Genomic DNA, 22,124 nt, shown 5'->3' with positions numbered 1-22,124 from the left:
TACATATGTATGTAATATACTGATAAATTGGTAGAATATTTGAAAGCAATCAAAAAATCGTGTACAAAGTTCTTGGGCAGTATTGATATTTAATGGAGACCCTCGCTGGAAAGTCGAAAAACTTGTTTGTTTTGCATTTTCAGAATCCTTTTATCTTCAGAAATCTGGCTTTAGTTTTTAAAAGGTCGCATAATGCATATAAATGTGTTGATTATGCGACCTTCTGAAAACTAGAGCCAGAAATGTCCAGTCCAAAGTATTTTTCGGTACGTGGTCTCGTTGAGAATTGACAGTAAAACTGTGGGATCACTTGAAGGGAAGTGCAGTGCTGTACAATAGTTTAAACGCGCTCTCCTCGAAACCATATGTTTTCAGCGGCGGTGCGTGTATCTCAGTATCTATCTAGAGGACCGATTAGGCTGATTTTTTGACGTATAAAAATGAATTATCCGTGACGTAGTCGCTTTTCGATATCTCAATTCTTCAATTTTCGTTGCATTTTTAAACAAATCGTTACACTTCGCAGCCAGTAAGAGATTGACAGTTATTATGTACAGCAAAGTTGCTTATTTTACTGTGTTCTAGAACCTTTGTGGAGGCAACGTACTTTTCTGGGCGCATTTAAAAAAACAAAAATTTGTTTCACCCTAATATGTAGATGGATTTACGGCCACTCTAAGAGTGTAAAAAGTTGCGCCATATTTTTTTAAATAAACTTTTCCAAAGACACACCACCTGGAAAATTAAGCATTTTTACGCTAGAGCTAGAGCGTTCTTTTCCATTCGGTTCATGTCAATAAAGTTTTCTTAAATAATTTCATCAATGTTTTATCAAATAACTTTTGACTGGTAAGGCCAATTCTAATCAAATTTAGCAGATACGTTCAAAGCGTTAAGGTCTCTCGTTTGATACTAACATAACTGAAATCTGATGTGGAAATAATTGTAAATTTTATTATGCTGTAAACGACTGCTCATAACTTTCAAATTAAATATCCAATCAAAAACAAATGAATGGTGATCTATGAGGCTATATCACCTGCCAAATGAGACTAATAGGGCATTAATCGATTTAGTCATCTCTGAGAAACGTTCGACTAATTAAGAGCTAGTCAAAATATATTTTTAAGCATAACTTTTGAACTACTTATTCTTTTTTATCGAAACTTTCAACAAGATGTGGCAGTGAAAAGACCTTTCCTTTGATACTTAAATTATTGAAATTGGTCTAGCGGTTCCTGAGATGGTCGAGTTTTGTAGTTTTCATATTCTTGCTTATAACTTTTAAACAGAACGTCAGATCGAAAAACAATGCAATGGTGATGTACTATAGGTACACCTTTCAAACGAGAGTAACAGTGTATTGATTGGTTCAGCCATCTTCGAGAAACAGGCGACTAAAAACAACGTTACACACGCACACACACACACACACACACACACACACACACACACACACACACACACACACACACACACACACACACACACACACACACACACACACACACACACACACACACACACACACACACACACACACACACACACACGCACACACGCACACACACACACACGCACACACAACTTGTGAATACACTAATAACGTTTATATACTGTCAAAAAAACCTGATTTAACCCACCCAGTGGTGAAAGGAACCTTTGTTATACGGTCTAACTGTCTATTTGAGATAGAAATCGACACGTCTTCGGAGCATAATTGCTTAACGTAGCGTAATGCGTTGGTTTACTTAAAATTTTTGAAAATTGAATAAGTTCACAAAATTTGTACAAAATAGAAGCACTTTTAAATTTTGATAGATCCTTTTTTCATAAAATTGCTGAGTAAGTTATTACTAATGTGGGTAAGTGCAAGTAAAGGGGGGCTTTGTAACCGCAAGGTCACCGAGTCTGCTTTGACAAGCGAGTGGTCGTGGGTTCGAATCTTAGTAGAATCAAAGCCATTCGATGTCAAATGTCTTTAGCATGGGTTTTTTCTCAGGCCCCTCATTTACCCTTCCTTCATGCTCGCCTAGTTAAGTATACTGGTCAGAGGAACGAAGGAGTCCTCGCCAGGGACGGCTACAATATGGGATAGTGCAGGCAGCGAAGAATAAGTGAGTAAAGTAGATCAAGTTTTGCAAGAAGAGTAAGCCCCAATACACACAAGCACGCATAAAATTTAATAAGAATATCGCTCACACAATAGCGATTATAGCAAAAAGAAATGCAGTGCAAATCATACAGCAAACACCCGGGCGATATTACAATCAACTATACTGGTCGCAGTAATGAGTCCACACATGGAAAAAAGTGCAAGTAAAAGAAAGTTGTAAGAGGAAATATTATTCTATAACATATACTTTGCGTAGTAAAGGTCTAGTTTATAGGTTTTTGAACTATGCATAATTTCCTGTAATGTTATTCTATTTGATTCACATCAATAAAGTATTCTTCTATAAATTTCATCAATATTTATTAACCTTCGGTTACTCACGCTGTTGTATTTTGTACAACACGTGTAGATTTTTGAATGCCATATTGTTACAAAGTTACAAATCGTTGTATTCTTCAATAAACTTGTTATGAGCAAAATGTCAGAATTATTCAATGCATTAATACTTTATATTGTTAGGAAAATATATCAGCATAAACCGACATCATAGAAACGAGCAAGCAGCATGTGAGGTGTACCCCAATCGATTCCAACTGGAATTTTCTCTCGTTTCTTCATATGGAAAACTATCAGCAAATGTAAAATGTTTAAAATGTATCCGTCTGTTGGTAGACGAGCAATTCAGGGACAAAATTAGAGTATTTTTTATAATTTTATTTTTTATTAATTATAAGTTCTACAGTTCCTAAACAAGCAAACATAGAGGTATACTACATTCAGCTTAGTTGTTTATTTTTACTATTTGTACAACTTTGTAATACATGAAAAAGTCATACAACAATTACAAAAAGAGCTAAAATAGAAAAACTGATTTTACAAATTCATATACAATAAGATTTTTCTATCTTCGCTGAAAAGATAGAAGGTTACTGTCTTCAGCAAAATTTCTTTTAATTATATGCTCTAAAACTTTGTAGAACACATCAATGTGTTATATTGAAACTGAAGAAAAATAATTTTTTATTTCACTTTTAGGGGGATTAATCAAAATTTAAATTCTACCAGACGATAGAATTTCAATTCAATTTTCGATTTCAAAAAACTCTTCCAAAGTTTCGATAAACCAAAAACCAAGTTTTCCCAGTCAAAACTCTAGTGCGCACATTTTTTTGGCTTTGAGCTATTGCGCGCGAGTAACTGTGTTACAAAAGTTGGCGCGAGTGTTCGAGGGTTATTATCTTTTGACCGGCAAAACCAATTCTTTTGATATTGTGCAGATATTTTTGCAGCATTCAAACCTCTAACTCAGTTCGAGCAGATACACGGTACACTCAACCCCCGCTAATATGAAAAACACCCCTTCAGATTAAGTGAATTCATTTTTAATCTGAATATTTGGTAACTCTATTCATTTTCACATACGCGCCTGGCGCGCACCCTATGACTTTGTTGTTTTGATTTGACGAAAACAAACGTTTTGAAAACATGTCGAATATGCGCGAATTCTGAACACCCAGATTGTAGAAGAGGAAATTTGCACGACAGTATCAACTAAAATGGTCTATTTTGAGAGTTGGAGAGAGATAAGTTGCAAATGAGCTATTTTGCCAAAACTGCTGAGCAAGAGGAAACGTATTAAGGTTCTTTGCTTTTTTTTTTCAATTTGCCCGGTGACCGGGCCCCGGTCAACTTAACCGTCAATTGTGTATGACGCTTGATTAGTTTTTAATGTGAACGCATTCATACCAACGGGGTTCAGATTAAGGAAGGTCATTCCAGCGGGGGTACACGGTACGTAGTAGACGTATTTCTTTTCGCTCCGTACCACATCGGTCGAAATTCTAAGATTGTTTTCTATATATCGTGAGTTTTTACTTAACTGAAAGCACAACCCGTGTCAGTATCAAGATTATTGCCATGAAAGTGGCATCAGAATTGAAATACTATTTTGCTAATTAAACTACAGAAGCAAACCAGTCATAAACAGTCGACTCGTTTGTTCTTTACAAAAGCGGAGTTTTATACGCATGTGCAACACAATAGGCCAGCTCATCCAGCATCCAGAAAGAACCGTGCAGTGTGTAAGAAACTAAACGATTTCGTCATTGTTGGCAGAGACAATTACCGTCTTTCAATTGGTGTGTTACGTAATATGCATTCGGAGTGATTGTACAACTACTATACAGTACCTACTCGATTTTACGATCAAGTGAACGAAAAACAAGCAGTTAAAAGTGTGTGGGTCCTATGGGACCGAAGGACTTTCCCCCCGATGGGGGAAGTGATAGTACGCAGTATACGCTGCCTGACTGGATGAATCAAACTGGAGATAGAATAGCCAATCAAACTCTTTTGATGAGAGCGGTAAATGATTCCAATGCTTGCGCATCCATAGTTAGCGATACACTTACTGAAACCAAACTTCCCAGCAACCCCTTTCTAATTAATAAATCGGTCGAAAAAGCCCTAGGACGCGCTACCCAAGGACTGGTGACAGCTGTCAAAGAAGCCCGTGGAACCAGATACGTTCTTTGCACTTCATCCAAGTATGTATTCGACAAACTTCTGCAAATGAATGAACTAATCGACGGCATTGAAATTATTCCACACCCATCAATGAACTTTTCGAAAGATGTAGTATACGATGTTGAAATCAGGGAAAACGAGATACAAGACAACCTGTCTAATCAAAACGTAACAGACGTTCGTCGAATTACAAAAAAATGGAACGGATACTGTGAACACCCCGTTAGTCGTATTGACTTTTAATGGACAAGGACAATGCACACCAGCCTTTGTCTTCTACGGACTCATAAGGTTGCCAGTTCGAAGATACTACCCCTCGCCGTTACAATGCTACGGATGCACCAAATTTGGCCATTCTCGTAAAAACTGCCAAGAGAATATCTGCTTCAACTGTTCTATGAATCACGAAATCACAAGGGAGAATCCATGTACCAAACCTACTTACTGTCGAAACTGCGAACAAAAAAATGATCACGGTCCTGCCGACAAACGCTGTCTCGTTTACAAAGGAGAAATGGATATAATTAAATTCAAAATTGATCAAAACGTTGCTTTCGGAGAAGCACGAACAGAATTTCAAAAGCGTCGAAAGAGTACTACGTACGCCAATAAGTTAGCCAGCGGCCGCCCAGTGTGTGATGGTGATAAAGATCGACAAATAATAGTTTCGAACGAGGAGATCGTGAAAAAGAACCGACAAATAGAGGAAACACAATCATTGAAAATAGAAATCGAACTACTAAAACAGCAAATTATGAACGAGAAACAAGACCAGCAGAAGGAAGATATGGAGAACATCAAAGAAGAACTTCGGAAATATCGGGAAGCCTACAAAACTGCAGCCAAAGAATTAGCCATCATAAAGGCCAAAATGGCAGGAACCACCGATCGAAAAATTCCAGTACCGACGAAAGCATGTAGTCAACCTCAACCGCAAATAAAAAAGCCCAAGATGAACTACCCGAAAAGCAGTGATGACAGCTACGATGAAACGCAGCATATGACCCGTAAACCCAACCCAAAATCAAAGATTCGAAGCCAACTTGTAGAAGCAAACGATTTTACCGCCATTTCAGTACGTAGGAACAAACCCGATAACACTCAATTATTCATAACGACTAGAAGTCAGAACAGCAGCCGAGAGAAGAACAAATCAACGCATAACTATACGGATATTGACGTCGATGTCTCAAATTCAGACTCTAAAACATACCCTCCCAAACTGCACGCTCAATAAGCTTAAAACTCTTCAACAAACGAAAACATTCAACGTATCTCATAAACAATCCTCTCCAACCCGTCAGGCCTCCTTCCGGGGGATCAACTTCAGCTACAGCGACTTCCGTGATGCTTGCCACGGATTTCGTTAGAAGGAAACCCACAGAGAAACACAACTGATAACACTTTTATAGACAGTGAACTATACAACCTTATATGAATTATAACTATTTGTATACTTACCAAAGAGTGGTGAATGACCTGACGGTTAAACCGCTCTCTAAATAAAGCAAAATCTAATCTAAACCTCTAATTTGATGCTAAAATAACTAGATAAATTATCTTAGATAACGCATAAATTAGTTTGGCCATCTCTGAGAAACAGGCGATAATTATTACCTTGTCAAAACAGGTTTTTTTAGCATAAGTTTAAAACTGCTTGTTTGTTTTCAATGAAACTACTTGAAACATTTAGCGTTAACGGGAGCTTTCATTTAATACTACGATCGTTGAAATCGGTCACGTGATTCCGGAGAAAATCGTGTCACGTAATTTTTACATTTTTGCTTATAACGTTTAAACGAAATGTCGGACCACGAAACAATTGAATAGTGATGTACTTGGGATTAATACCTTTCAATCAAAAGTAATAGCGTTCGAATCGGTTCAGCCATCTCCGAGAAATAGGCGATAGAAAATTAGAGCCTCTCACACACACACACATACATATATACATACAAACACAGACATTGCTCAGTTTGTCGAACCATACTTACTTACTTTAGTGGCAACGGTTCGTTACCGATCCTGCGCCGAACGAATTATAATCCTCCAGTACCGTCGGTCCTGGGCTGCCGTTCTCCAATCCCCGCGAACACCAGCTGAACATGCATCGACTTCGACAGCACACACCCACTGGGTGCGGGGTCTGCCCGGAGTCTACGGCCTCTTCCTGGTTCTCTGCTGAAAATAGTTTTGGCTACTCTTTCATCGGGAATTCCGGCCACGTGTCCAGCCCACTGCAGCCTGCCACATTGCACTACCTTCACTATATCAGCATATTTGTATACTTGGTACAGCTCGTGATTCATGCGTCTGCGCCACACTCCATTTTCTATTTTGCCACCAGTACAGTATAGATCGCAGAATTTTACGCTCAAAAACCCCCGGCACTCGCCGATCCGCTTCCTTTAGCATTGTTGATTCGTGTCCGTTAAGGTCCACCAGGAGGATTAGTGTTCTGTAGAGCGCCAGTTTTGTGCGAATTTGCAAACTACGGGACTTCAGGTGGCTACGTAATCCCTAGAAAGCCCGATTCGCGACTGCAACTCGTCGTTTCCCTTCGTGGCTTACATCGTTGTCATATGTCATGAGTGTACCAAGGTATATAAATTCCTTCATTATTTCATATCGTTCCCCATCTAACTCCACCTCGGCACCAACACCACTTGGACTCCCACGTTCCCTACCAGCAACCATGTACTTCGTTTTGGCGGTGTTAATGTGTAGGTCCCAATCTCGCCGCTTCCCTTTTAAAGGGCCTGAAGGCCTCTTCCACTGCTCTACGGTTGATTCCGATGATATCGACGTCATCCGCAAAACCAAGAAGCATGTGAGATTTCGTGATGATAGTTCCATTCCTTTCCACGTTTGCCCTTCGTAATGCACCTTTCAAGGCAATGTTGAATAGCAGGTTAGAGAGTGCATCCCCTTGCTTCAGTCCATCCAACGTCACGAAACCCAAGTAGCACACGTTGTCACAATTAAGTCGCAGCGGCTGATATGCGACAAATTTAAATGTAAAACTTCGGTTACAGTAACCTAAAATATAACAGTTGTGTAACCGAAATAGCGCAACTTATGTAACTAAATCTGGTTGCATTAACAGTTACTCAATAACCAATATGTAACATGCATAGTTACAAAATGGTTACTATTGAAGTTACACATAAACTGTAAATTGACTTTCAATTGGTGACAAATTAGTTATCTTGTAACTTTTATTGCATAGCGAAAATGTAGCAGGTTTATTATTTCAATCTATGGCTGTCAACGTCAAGCAGTAAATTTAACTGTTGAATATAGAAAAGTGTATAAATTATTATTTCAACACAAATTTTAATGCAGTTTCAAATTTATGGTGAAATGCATGATTCTAGCTTTGAAAAATTCACGCGCTCTTATTTAATATAGCTTTTCGTTACTTACTTCTTTGAAAAATTGATGTTTTGTAAATCAAATATAAAAATTTAAATTTTATTTTTTTGATTTTTTAAATTTATTCTTAGCAATAATGAATTAGTGGAGCATTCACCTAGAAACCATTAAAAATCAAGTTGTTTTCGCTATCACTTCTATCACAGTAAAATTCATAGCCATTTTACATTTGGTTCTAACTACTACACCATCGTCCTTGAAGTTTTGTATCGTTTTCAGCATATTGCATGAAATGATTTTAAGCAGCCATTGTTCATTGTTCACATTGTTGATATCGGGAAAAGGTATTTTTTAGTGATTGTTGTGAAAAGAAAGTGTTAATTTAATATCAAAGAATAGTTTCAGTGTTAATCATAGAAGGTTACATTTCAGTTACATTCTAGTTGTACGTAACCTTAGCCTTCGACCTGGTTACGGTATCGGTTATACGGTAACCAATATTAAATCTGTTGTAGTCACTTATTTCTTATGTCGTCATTTCTAAGTTACACTGTAACCTATTTTCATTGCCGGTTTCGTTTCGATGTAACTTGATCGTTTTGACGTTTGAGAATAATCATCATTTGTTTACTTAATACCAATGTCTGGGCGGAGAAGATTCCAAGTACCATCAATTAAGTAAATAAACGCATTTACAAGAGCATTTCACAACCCGTGTACCAATTGTTTATCTTTACCATTAGCAATATTCTTCAGGTCTAGTTTTTCCTTAATCCGTTGTGTTTACAAGGAACAGTGAACAAATTGTTGCGAAAATGTTACTAGCCGACTTTTTTTGACTTCGTAACTGCTCGTAACGAAAAATTAACTGTTTTGCGACCAGCAAGTTGATGACAGTTTGGAAAAAGGTTTCATTTGTGTCACTTGATAACTATTTGGTAACTCGTAACTGAAAGGTGACTGTTTTGCGACGACCAAGTTGTTGACAGTTCGAAAAAAGGTTTCAATTTGGTCATTTGGTAACTACCTGGTAACTTTGTGAGATTTTTGTCACTAGAAAACTAAAAAGTAACTATTTTTAATTTTATGTAACCTAACTCGTTACAAGTATCCTAAATGTAACTGCTGTGCAACCTTTTTGTATTTTTTTATTTTTATGAATAATTACAAGTGCTACTTGGGAAGCAGCTGAGGTCTCACCCGCTATTCTAACGCATGATTTGGATCCGTCCAGCGTCGCACGAATCAGCGTAACTAGTTTCGTCGGAAAACCATATTCTAGCATTATCTGCCACAGCTCATTTCGTTTGACTGAATCGTACGCCGCTTTAAAGTCCACAAACAGATGGTGTGTCTGCAAGTTGTACGCCCGGAACTAGTCTAGCAACTGACGCAGGGTAAACATCCGATCCGTCGTGGAGCGACCCTCACGAAAACCCGCTTGGTACTCGCCGACGAAGGGCTCCGCTAACGGTCTCAGTCTGCGGAACAGGATACGGGAAAGCACCTTGTAGGCAGAATTGAGCAATGTAATTCCTCGATAGTTTTGACACTCCAGTCGATGTCCCTTTTTGAAAATTGGGCAAATGAGGCCATCTAACCACTCCTCCGGCATTTGTTCTTCCTCCCAGATCCTGACAATGATCGGGTGGATTGCTTCGTACAACCGCTCGCTCCCCGCTTTTAGAAGTTCAGCCGGGATACCGTCCTTCCCAGCAGCCTTACCGTTTTTCAGCTCACTGATTGCCTTCTTAACCTCCTCCTGTGTTGGTGGCTCCACAGCTTGACCATCGCTTACAATTTCTATCCTGTCCTGCTGATCTCCGCATTTACATATCCATTCAATAGTGTCTGAAAGTGCTCCTTCCACCTGGCTGCTACCGCCGTTTTGTCGGTAGGCAGGTTATCAGCACTATCATTGCACATCACAGGCATGGCAAAATTCCTGTATCTCATCGTTTTATAAGAACTCCGTGTGTCGTTGCTGGCGTATCGCTCCTCTGCGCCGGCGAGCACGTGCTCCTCGTATACTTTTTTCCGCAGCTCTAGTCTCTCTGTACCTCTCTCTGTTTTGACGCGTTGCCGCAGTGAGCAAGCGACTCCTGGCCTGGTTCTTTTCATCTGTCACTCTCTGGCATTCGGCATCAAACCAGCTGTTACGCTGTCTTCCACGCGTCGTTCCTACCACCTCTCTCGCAGCTGTTTGGATGGCACCATGGATGTTCCTCCACAGCCCATTTATATCTTCTTCTTCTACCTGCTGTTCTGCGTTTCGTTGGTCAAGCTTCCTGGCGTACTCCACTGCTACGCCGTCTGCCGTTAACCGCTGGATGTTGAAACGCAACGTTCTCTCAGTGCGAGCTTTCGCCGTGTTCGACAGCCTTGGGCGAATCTTACTCACTACGAGATGGTGATCAGAGTCGATATTTGTTCCCCGAAAAGACCGTACATCGATGACATCCGAAAAGTGTCGACCGTCAATCAAGACATGATCGATCTGAGAGCTAGATTCTCCATTTAGATGCCTCCAGGTGTGTTTCATAATATTCAAACGTGGAAAAGTAGGTGCTACAGATGGCCATTCCTCTGGCCGCGGCAAAATTTATGAGCCTCAGACCGTTATCATTGGTCGACAGATGGAGGCTATGTCTTTCAATAACTGGACGGAAGAATTCCTCCCTCCCGATCTGCGCGATGATGATTTTCACGTCGTGTTTTGGGCACTCTCCATAGGTCCTCTCAAGCCTGTCGTAAAACTCTTCTTTAGCATCATCGCATTTATCATTTGTCGGTGCGTATAAGTTGATTAGGCTATAGTTGAAGAATTTGCCCTTAATCTTCAACACGCATATACGGTCATCTATGGGCCTCCACCGGATAACTCGTTGCTTTTGTTTTCCCAACACTACGAAACCGACTCCATGTTCTGTTTTCTTACCGCCACTGTAGTAGATGTGGCACTTGAAAGAAGTGCCTGCAATAAAGTCTACTGCACGAAACTCCCTTTCTCCGGAATTTGGCCACAGAACTTCCTGAATAGCAGCGATCTCCACTCCGAGCTGATGCAGCTCTTGAGCAAGCAAGCCAGCCCGTGCCGGGTCATGGAGAGTTCGGACATTTCAGGTACCAAGTTTCCAATCGTTATCCCTTAATCGTTTCCTTGTCCCATGCCGTATCCTATACCGATTGTTCCGTCCTGAAATTCGTTTTTCGTTGTTCGTGGTAATTGAGTTTTCGGTATACTACCTCACCGAGGTGCTTCGCGACCCGCTGATGGGTCTGCCATCTTAGGTATAGCTTGCGGGATACAGCATTTCATATTCAGCCGCCCGTTACGAGACAGACGCTGTGTGAGCCGTTTGGAGAACAGGCGCTCTAGTTCGCACCTCATGGCTTAGCTGCTTCAGTAAGTAAATGAAGCATTTCCGGGTAAGGCCATCGACCGTCATCATTTGACTTAGATCTGCGTGGAGGCTGCAGGTGGGAGCTTGAGAGAGCCAGAGCTATGTTTGACGCTCCTTCCAGGTAACTCTCTCCATTTTATACCCAAGGTTGTCGAACCCTATCGATTGGTATATGTGACTCTGCCCTCCGGGCCTCTGATCTATTTCGTGTTTTTCGACCTAGTTCTAAACCTTTGTTATATAGTATAACAAAGGTAAAACATGTGCATTGACGAACGCTTGGGACTAAAACAGCATTTTTAGAAACGTACGTCCCACTTACAACGCAAATTGAAAACGACACCCAAATTAAAAGTTTCAATTTTGGTGTTTGGAAAGCCAATTATAATTAAACTATAATTTAAATGTATGCGTTGGAGTAGCATCTTTCATATCTAGAAAATCGGGTTGAAGCGATTTATGGGCTCCGTTCCCACTCAACCCGCATTCCCACTTACCCCGCCGGGGTACCTTATTTATTTTTTGTTTTGAAAGAAGTTCAGTTTAGACGGACGTTTGCTTGCTATCTACGTTCGAGGTTCACCCCTAGATTGGAAATTTTATTCAAATAAATGTGTGATTACCTTTGCCGTCAATGAGCAATGGATGAACGAGTTGTGCGTATTCTTCGACAGGGTAATCCTCGTGCTGACTATAATCCCACGGACTACAAAGCCTAGTCATCCACAATGATTGGAGACCTGCAAGGAAAGAAATATAATCATCAATTATCTAAATTCACAACAACCTACGGACACATTAACGGGTAACATAAACGGGCAAGAAGTCATTAATTTTTCGTCGGAAAGCCCAATTTCGGAAGCAGTTTTTCGGCCCAAAAGATGGATTCTGTTTATAAAAATGTAAATACTGCATTCTTCTTGCCAATCTGAACACAGCGAATATATTTTCATAAACAAAATTTTAGTTTCAAACAAAAAAACTGCTTTTGAAATTGGCAGAATCGATGACGACTAATTTCACCTTAAACAGTTAAAACTCAGTGTGAATAAAATATTTCCTTTGGATTCTTTTTAAGCTGGAATTATTCCAAGAACATTTTTCAAGACTGCTAATTTAATCCACATTTGATCGAACTTCGATCGACTGGATCGAAACTCCTGTCGATTTGGCTGCGAATATCGATGAGCTGCATTATATTCAATCTTTCATGGTCAATACAACAAACTTAGATTTGGTTTACTGTTAAGTTAGTTTGATGATAATGAAGTAAAATTGGTAATCAATGTCATTAATTTAGGGGACAATGTTATAATATGCCCCCCTTAGGTATAAATGGCGTTAATGGGGCTTCTGGTTACCGTCACAACTACGAATTTATGGTTGCATTTACATTTATTTATACATTTACTGAAATTCAAAAGCAACTTCATTAAAAGTCATTACGGTGAGCGTCTTAGCAGAATCTTGAATACGAGTAAAGTTAGGAAAGTTTTCCGTTTTATTCTGCTACTAAAATTGAACTACACAAAGTTCACATTAAGGATAATTACAAAATTACACTACACTATGATTACATTAAAACTATAACATAACTAAATTAATCATCCATTCACGTAAACCTTCCGCAGATACGTATTTCGGCTGGAGAAAACAATTTTACATGGCTCTTCAATTTTATTCCAAATTTAGCACGACATGGGACGGATAACCATTCCATAGAATCCGCCGATTCGTCTAGGTAAACTTTTTTATTTTTCCATTTTGAATTGCGGAATGACTCTTCTGGCATTCTTAAAAATTACCTACTTGCCTTATTATATACTGATGCTTCTTCATTCAGATTCCCAAAAAAATGAACCACACCACAACTCAGTAGTCTGGTTTCTCAAAGACATTTTATATCATTGACATGGGCGTAGCGACGGGGGGGATTTTGGGGGTTCAAACCCCCCAGGAGCAAATTTGTTATACATACTCAAGCTTGAAATTATACAGCCAGCTGTTGTTTAGAACACAGGAAAATGTGCGGGGCTGATTGTACGATCCCCATCGGCGTCATCAACTTAGAGCCGGGGTGGTTCGTGCTGTTTTAAGCTCCATTCAATTCGATCTTTGGTTACTCGTCGCCCATTTCCTACGCATCTCTGTAGTCGCAGCTTTTTACTTAAAAAATAAAAAATGTCGCTTTAGACTGAACGAACCATCTCGCACGTTGAATCGCTCTGTGCCGGTGTCAGTGGGGTTGTTGTATAGAACCGTTTTCCTTACGACGTATCTAGTTCACTGTAGTTTACCGACTTTCGCCAAATGTACGTTGGTAATCTTCCCAAGCAGTGTCTGTTGCCCTTGATTCATGCACTTCCGCTACTCTTCGTTTTCAGATTGTACTTCGTCAAATGTCGTCCGCAACGGCGCGTAAGTCCTCCGTGAGCATGGTCTATCGGTCTAATAGGAGGTTTGTACATTGTCAGGTTTGTAAGGTGGCTAATGCTTCTTAATAGCAGCGTTTGGCGAACGCCAAAGTATGCCCGTTCCTGCTTGAATATGCCGCTCGATCTCCTTATTCGTGTTGTTGTCCGCGGCTACCAGCGTTCTCACATACACGAGCTCATCTGCTACTTCTGGTTTGTCGCCGTCAACGATTTACCGTCCATGAAAAAAGCACGTTCGTCTCATTTGGTCAGTGTTAAATCAGACCGGACCAAGTCGCAAAATTTAAAAGAATAAGTTAGTGGCAGCAAACGATCAAGAATTGGCTAAGTTCGATTTTACTCTAATTAGGCCACATAAATGTTGTAAACAGCCAGAGTTATGAGATGATTTCGAACAATTGATAGCTATAAACCATACAGACAAGCATACAGAGCAGCAAATTTTGAACACTTGTCACTTGGCTCGGTCTGACATAACAGCGACCATTTGAATATCTATCATTCATGTATTTGGTCTTCGATGCGTTGATTTTAAGCCCAATACTTCCAGGCTTTCAGTCTAGCACAGATAGCCTTCGTCGTGGCAAAATTTCTGGTTCCAAGTCACCAGCTTAGCCAAGAAGTTTGCTACCTTTACTGAGAATCAAGCCTCTCGTTTCGATATCTGATCGTCGGATCACCTAAGAGCAATGATAAGAATCATACAGGATAAGTTCTTCTGCAGCACCCTCGCCGCGTCTAGAAGAGACTCAGTTTTATGGACATTAATAGCCTCTCCCAGCCAAGATTCCAACATACAACGTACCTCAATGCCGGCTGGGAGGCCAAAATTTTAACTCTATTATTTCAATTTGATTTTTTTTCTGTCTGATTAAGAACACTCAACTTCAACCAGTTTTTATCCGAAAAATTCCCCATTTCCTGAATAAACTCCTTACGGTTAGGCTATGTCAGATTTTTTCTTGTAAACCCCCCCCCCCTCAAGGAACATTTCTGGCTACGCCCGTGATCATTGATATCATTGATATTATTGATGTTAGTAGAAACAGCCATTCGATGTTGAGTGACTTTAGTGTGGGGTTTTTCCCTGGCTCCTTATTGTTCTTCCTTCATACCTACTAAATTCGACATTTACCAACAATGAAGCCAGGCCAATTTAATAAGAGTTAGAGTAGTACTAGCTCGGGGTGCGAAATAAGACCTCGTGTCTATTGGTGAATTATAACTTGTTCTACTACCTGGTTTTAGAAACGAGATTAGTGATGCAAAGTAGCAGAGAAAAACACATGCACACTCTCCCTTAGTATTGAACTCTGCTTTACCGACGAGGTTAGTTATAAGGATGATGATGGCTCCTGGTACGAATGAGTAGTTTTTGTCCAAGGACAAATTATAATACATCTCCGCACTTAGATAATAAGCAGTTCGCTGTCTCTATAGCAAATACTACAAAAAGAATGAAGTGTGAAATACAGAAAAACACATGGACGATATCACAATAAATCAAAAATACTGGTCGCAGTGCAGATGCCCATACAGAAACAAATATTCATCTCAGACACTTTGAATTCCATAACGCGTTTTTCCAATGAGTCAGTCGTTGAAGACTGGAACCATTCATTAGCAAAGAAAAAAGAGAGATGAAAAGATTGAAATACGGAATTCAAGGCAGCTCTAACTTCTCGAATTTGACTACTCCAAGACTTAAAAAATCAGCACAATAAATTCGCTTCCTTTGCAACTGAAGGATTAAAGGAATAATAATATCCAGCTTTTTTTTTGCTTTTCGATACCCTGAGTACCATTCACCGAAAGTCCGTAGATTCCGATAAGGACAATTCAGTGTTTACCAATGCCAGAGAATGCCAGTGATAGACAGTCATGAAATGTTGTGTGCATTTCGTCAATAACTAAGAATATGAGTGTTGTTACAAATCGGTTGTTCTCTTGGGTACCGGTACTGGTGCCGATACTACCGGTACTGAAGTTCGCAGTACCGAAATACCGGTTCCCAGAAATGGTGTCAGTACTCCCAACCATACTCTAGACACAGACCTTCATACTTTTTCAAATTATTATTTTTAATCTCAGTGTATTTTGGGGTAAGACAAACCTTCGTATATGGAAAATCTTTTTCAATCAGTTTATGGCCGTCAAAGTCAATGTCTTGTTGTTCATTATATGTGTGTTTGAGTGTTTGTCATTCATACAAATCAAATATCCTTCCTAAAAGTTTTTGTCAAACGGACAAACCGAAACCATCGGTTTTCAAATAAAAACTTTTCTCTATATGTGAGAATATAAGCATATGTATTACTTTGCATGCCCCGAAATGCTTTACAATAAATCTGAGTTTGCAGTTTCCTTCCGTTTGTTTCAATTTCTTTTTGTGTCAATTTTATGTTGCCAGAAGGTAGTTATGTGTTACATCTTTCAACGCGCTATCGACGAAAGGGACAGTTCCGACGAAAAGTTTTTCACTGTCGTCACAGCTGTTATTCCGGAATTCACAAATATTATATTAAAAATGTTTGCGCTGTTTTTGCACTACTTTTCAGCAACTATTTCTTTCATCGTATATGCATACCATTCAATGAAATATCTAGACTACAAATGCAAAGTTATATGCTAAGAAAAAAATCACGAGACGTTTGTGGGAATAGAGAAATGCTTGGAACGGAAAATATTTTGAATTTCAGTATTAAATTCCAATAACAACTAACACACTCTAGGGTAGATGCTCCATTAGTCACGCCACTAATCACAATATAACTTCATTTTTCTTGTTTATTGAGGTATAGGGGCATTAGGGGCATAATGAGCACCCTAACTTGTTGACTGATTTAAGCACCCAAAATGACGGAATTTTTAAAGTGTCGTCATTGCAAAACATACATTCACTATCGATAATTAAAGGCATATTGTTAACAAATTGAAAAATGATTGATATGATAACGAAAATTGCAATTTAAACTAATGCTTCAAAAACTAAAAATCGGTCAGTGTGTGGGGCACAATGAGCACCCCCTGGGGCATAATGAGCACCCTTATAAACACATGCTTGAAGGGTGTATATAAGAACAACAACCACACACATACACACACTCTCACACACATGCATATACACATACATAAACACATACATACACATATACACATATACACATATACACACCCATACAAACATAAAACGTGTCAAAATGCCGATAAAACTATTGACCGCAAGCCGCTTAAAGCTTAAATTAAGCCGCGGAGGTTGCCTCTGGAGCACACAAGGAAAGTTTCGGATGACTCTTAAGCTAGCTGTGTTTTAGTGTTGAAGGCATAAGTTTTTCCGTTTCCCTCTACCAGCTGGTATACGAGCGTTCTTATTTCACGGGTAGTAAATACCGTAGCATCGAACCTCCACATACAAAATATGGACCACCAGCTCTTGTTCTGCAGCGGGAGCGAAAACTGTTTTGAAGGAATCAATTTGGTCCACCTCTTGCCCGAAAGTGCCCTTTCGTATGGCCTCACATACCGCGCTAACGTCTGCCGCAGAATGCTGTGGTACTTGGCGACTTGTTTTGTGAGTATTCCGTCTCGCCTTAGAGTGGTCAAGACCACTTGCAAGGCCTTTTTTGACCAATTATGTCTTCCGGATTCTCTTGGCATATTCATACCATCACTGTAAACAAGCATTGACGTGATAAACCAAGAAACTGACAGGTTAGTTAATGTGACATAGTGCTCGTTTCACCCCACCTAAGGGTGCCCATTTCGCCCCCAGTCAAGTAGGTAAAATAAAAATGGGTTTTTACACTAATTATAGCATAAAATCAAAACTTCAATGAAGGTGAAATTTGAGATACAATGTATACATCATGTTGCAGTGTGCACTTGATAGTTTAAAATATTTAAATGATCGTAAAAGCTTATTTGGTAGTGCACCAAAATTATAATTTTTTCAGCGTCTGAGAACCTAGTTAAGTTTTTTAATATAACTCCGTGTTTTAAAAGTAGAGATCACTCATTTTTTGATAAATAGATACTGTAGTACCTACAGAAGTGTTTTGCATGCCATATGATGTTATAAAATGCGTACTTTCGTAGAAAAGAGGGGTGCCCATTTCGCCCCGTGTGCTCATTATGCCCCTAATCCCCCTATGCTTCAATTAATGCTTGTGGGATATAAATTTATCAAATACAAGATATTTGTCACAAGGCAAGACAATTGCTTTCGTTGTACGAGAAGCTTTATGAAGAAAAAATGAATTTTCCGATTCAATTATATTGTATCAACAGTTGCCCTAATGTTTCCTTAATTAAGTTCCTTTAATTGTGTTATTCCATATACCTACATTGCTAGGTTGCTAAGTGAAAAAAACATCGTAGCAAAACTATAGATGAGCGCCTATAGTTGTGTGCTCCAACTGCGCGCATAGTTGCGTTAGATTTTGAAAAATGAGCATTTTAGCAAATAATGGCGTAGTCTAACTACCAATATTTCTTAGAACCTGTTTTATATAATGAACGTAATTGTTTTATCTAAAATGCTACGGTGACGAAAATATGCATTAATAATGAATAGTAGCGCAACTATTGGTACTACCACAACTATTGGATCAACTACCCTATATGCTCTAAGGGATGAACTCTGAAGGAATGCAAGGTAAACAAGGAGGATATTTTCAGCCGACTTCTTCCACTAGAAGATAAATGGGCTGGAGAAATAGAAGGAATCGCTTAATAGGCTGAAAATAGGTCTTCTACCCTAAGTAATGCGATCGCAGCTACATTTGAAAAAAAAAAACCTTGAGTATAGTCGACATTAATATCAACAAAAATTGCAACGAAATACGCTTGAATATCTAGCAAAGGATTAGTATAGGGTAGACGCTCATTGGTCGCGCAGCTAAGCACAATGTAACTTCTTTTTTCTTGTTTATTGAGGTATATGCTCCAATTGATGCTTGTGGGATATAAATTTCTCAAACACACGCTATTTGTCACAAGGCAAGACAATTGCATTCATTGTACGAGAAGCTTTATAAAGCAAAAAAAAATGAATTTTCCGATTCAATTATATTGTACCAATAGTTGCGCTAATGTTCCCTTAATTAAGTTTGGTGTTCCTTTAATTGTTTTGTTCCGTATACATTGCCAGGTTGCTAGGCGAAAAAACATTGTAGCGCAACTATAGAAATGAGCGTCTTCCAGCTGCGCACATAGATGTGTTAGATTGTAGAAAATCGGTATTTTAGCAAATAATGCTTTAATTTGAAATGCTGCAGTCTAGCTACCAATACTCCTAAGAACTTGTTTTATATAATGAACGTAGGGTTTATTTATTATAATTCCCGTCGTAGTAAGTAAAGCCATTCTGATTTTCATCATTTGTTGGGCGGATTTAATGAATACTCCAAAAGTTCTTGTGCTGATTTCACTAAAACACATTTACCTTCCGATCCGTGAACTTTGAAATCACTGAAAAGCGGTTATTAAAGCATATTATTGAAATTACGCAACTGACTTTATTCCTTAAATTCGACGTACCGTTTTAAAATCCGTCCATCAAAATATTTCATCGCCCGAACTAAAAAATCACAACAATGTTTACGAAGCTAACGCGCATGTATTTGTGTAGGACGGCATGACAAATGTTATTCTGCAAAATTTCTGCAGGTCAGGCAAGTTTTCCTGGCTGTAGAATAACGACAATGCCTTGCGTGAGTTATTTTCATTTATGAATGACGGAAATTAAAACGATTAGTCGACATTTTCTTCTTCGTCGCACGAAAAAAACGTAGGAAATTTGGCTGGTAGGACTTCTTTAATGATAAAAAGCATTTAAATAGATCTCTGCTCACTTTGATTGATCGCGTATGATAGACAACAAACTAAAATATTAGGGAATAACTAGTTTTGCATTGTGTGTCATAAAAATGCAGATATTTTTAATAATTTGTGTTAGTTAGGACGGAAATAGGTAATTACGACGAAGCAGCAACATACCCTAATTGTTTTATTTAAAATACTACGGTGACGAAAATACGCATTAATAATGAATAGTAGCGCAACTATTGGAGCTACCACAACTATTGGATCAACTACCCTAGCAGTCTATCTCCAGTAAAATTAGAAGTAAATTTACCTAATTTTTTTGAGTAATCACGCTGAGGTTTCATTACGCTACCGTTTAACTGTAAAGACCTATTTTATACAGGATTGAGTTGCCGGGCTGAAATGATTGTATGTATAAATTCGTCAAATTTTACAGCAGATTCTATAAATATATTAACGATTCCACCGATCCTGGTAAGAATCTAGTCAACACACTGACAACACGACTGACTTATTAGTATATAATTATATCTTGAGGTCAAGCGAGAAAGTCAAAGTGTATTCTGTATAGGTATCCCCTATTGTTATGGATATGGAAAAAAATCTAGGAAAAGCAAAACCTACACTGAGAAAACTTTTCGTATAGTTTCTATGTGTTTCACACATAGATTTTTTCCATGTGCCCAGTAAATGAACTTTATGTGCCAAACAGTTACCATTTATGTGTTTTTAAAATTTACCTTTAAAATTTGCACATACTATTCATATACATATAATTTTCATGTGTACTTCTGGGCGGATTGTTTTTATATGTGGCACATAATAATCATAAGGATTTTCATATGGAAATTTTCCATTAGTTATGTGCGGATTATTTTGAGTGTAGTATCGCCTTCACTCTACCAACGGTATTACATTCTTATATAATCTACCTAAAGTCAATACGGGAACGCGTCAATTTAAATGTTTATATGGGCCCTGTTTTTCGGTGGTGTTATTTTTTTCATGTAATGATAGAGTGCTTAACGCAAAGTAAAACAGTCTTGGTACTACATTCCGCTTTTGGAGTATTAAAGGTTAAGGGAACATAAACGACTAAAAATTTTGAAAAATTCATTATTTTTTTATTTCAGATTTTGATTCTACAGTCTTTTCCGCTTATTTTGATACTAAATTTGTAATGATCCGACCACGGGAAGTGGCTGAAAAACGATCATACACATAAGCATTCCAGTGCGGCGTGGAGCAACTTCGGCGGAATAAAATGCCGCTCCTGGAAAACCACGATTTTCAAACTTTATGTAGGTACCTTTTTCTCAGAAACTACACAACGTATTGGAACAAACTTTTTTTTGTTTTGTTGGTAGTAGCTTGGCAAAGACTTTTATAACTTTTGAGGTTTGTAAACGAAACACAGTCAGAAAAAAAAGAAAAAGAAGACAAAATTTAATTTTTTCAGCAATCTTCTTCTTTTTCGTTTTTCTCGAGCTGTGTTTTATTTACGTGACTCAAAAGTTATAAATATCTTTGCCAAGCTACTACCAACAAATAAAAAAAAAGTTTGTTCCAATACGTTTTGTAGTTTCCGAGAAAAAGGTACATAAAGTTTGAAAATCGTGGTTTTCCAGGAGCGGCGTTTTATTCCGCTGAAGTTGTTCCACGCCGCACTGGAATGCTTATGTGTAAGCTCGTTTTTCGGCCACTTCCCGTGGTCGGATCATTACAAAACTAGTATCAAAATAAGCGAAAAAGACTGCAGAATCAAAATCTGAAATAAAAAAATAATGAATTTTTCAAAAAATTTTTAGTCGTTTATGTCCCCTTAAGCAAATTTCATTAAAAAGTAATCACTAATTATTTGAACTTAACATTATATTATGTAAATATAAATAATAATTATGGATTAATATTCTTAATGCTCTCTGTTCTGGAAGGCGAAAATTATCTCCATTATTGACATGCATATGTGTGATGTGAAATCAAACTACTGCTCGCCTAGGCAAGGGTTAGTATAAGGTATTTAATTTCACTTTGTACATATTAATTATTTATAAAAATTTAAAAAAACTTTCTTTTAAATAATTTCTCATTATTTGTGACTTATTGCGTAGTCTTTAAACATTATTTTCACCTCATTTCCATTACTCAACTATACTTGATGGAATGAAATGGCATGGAAGATGAAGAAGTCATATAGATTTTCCTGCCATTAAAGTCATAAACTAAAAATCCATTATATCCATATAATAAGGACAGCAAAGCAAAGCATAACAACCGAGCGTGAATGATTATTATGTGGATTATGACCTATGGAAATGATATGAAAGGCATGTTTACTTTCAAGCTAAAATGGTGCGAACTCATGAATAATGAATGGATTAATCAACGACGAATGGCATCTATAATAGAAATCGTTTTTTGCTTAGAGCATATTTCGTTGAG

At 38.4% G+C, this 22,124-nt stretch overlaps 1 protein-coding gene across 1 annotated transcript in view; it reads right to left on the bottom strand.

Annotated features, from left to right (window-relative positions):
- Positions 1-12,144, bottom strand: part of LOC128736031 (uncharacterized) — a 32,717-nt gene extending 20,573 nt beyond the window's left edge. Inside the window, exon 1 of the mRNA XM_053830516.1 lies at positions 12,045-12,144. Coding sequence (XP_053686491.1) covers positions 12,045-12,144 — 100 coding nt within the window. The remainder of the gene's footprint in view (positions 1-12,044) is intronic.
- Positions 12,145-22,124: the final 9,980 nt, after the last annotated feature.

This window comes from Sabethes cyaneus, chromosome 2 (genome assembly GCF_943734655.1).
Source record: "Sabethes cyaneus chromosome 2, idSabCyanKW18_F2, whole genome shotgun sequence".
NCBI classification, from domain to species: domain Eukaryota; kingdom Metazoa; phylum Arthropoda; class Insecta; order Diptera; family Culicidae; genus Sabethes; species Sabethes cyaneus.
The sequence above is the reverse complement of the archived record's forward strand: the minus strand, read 5'-3'. Positions and strand labels throughout refer to the sequence as shown.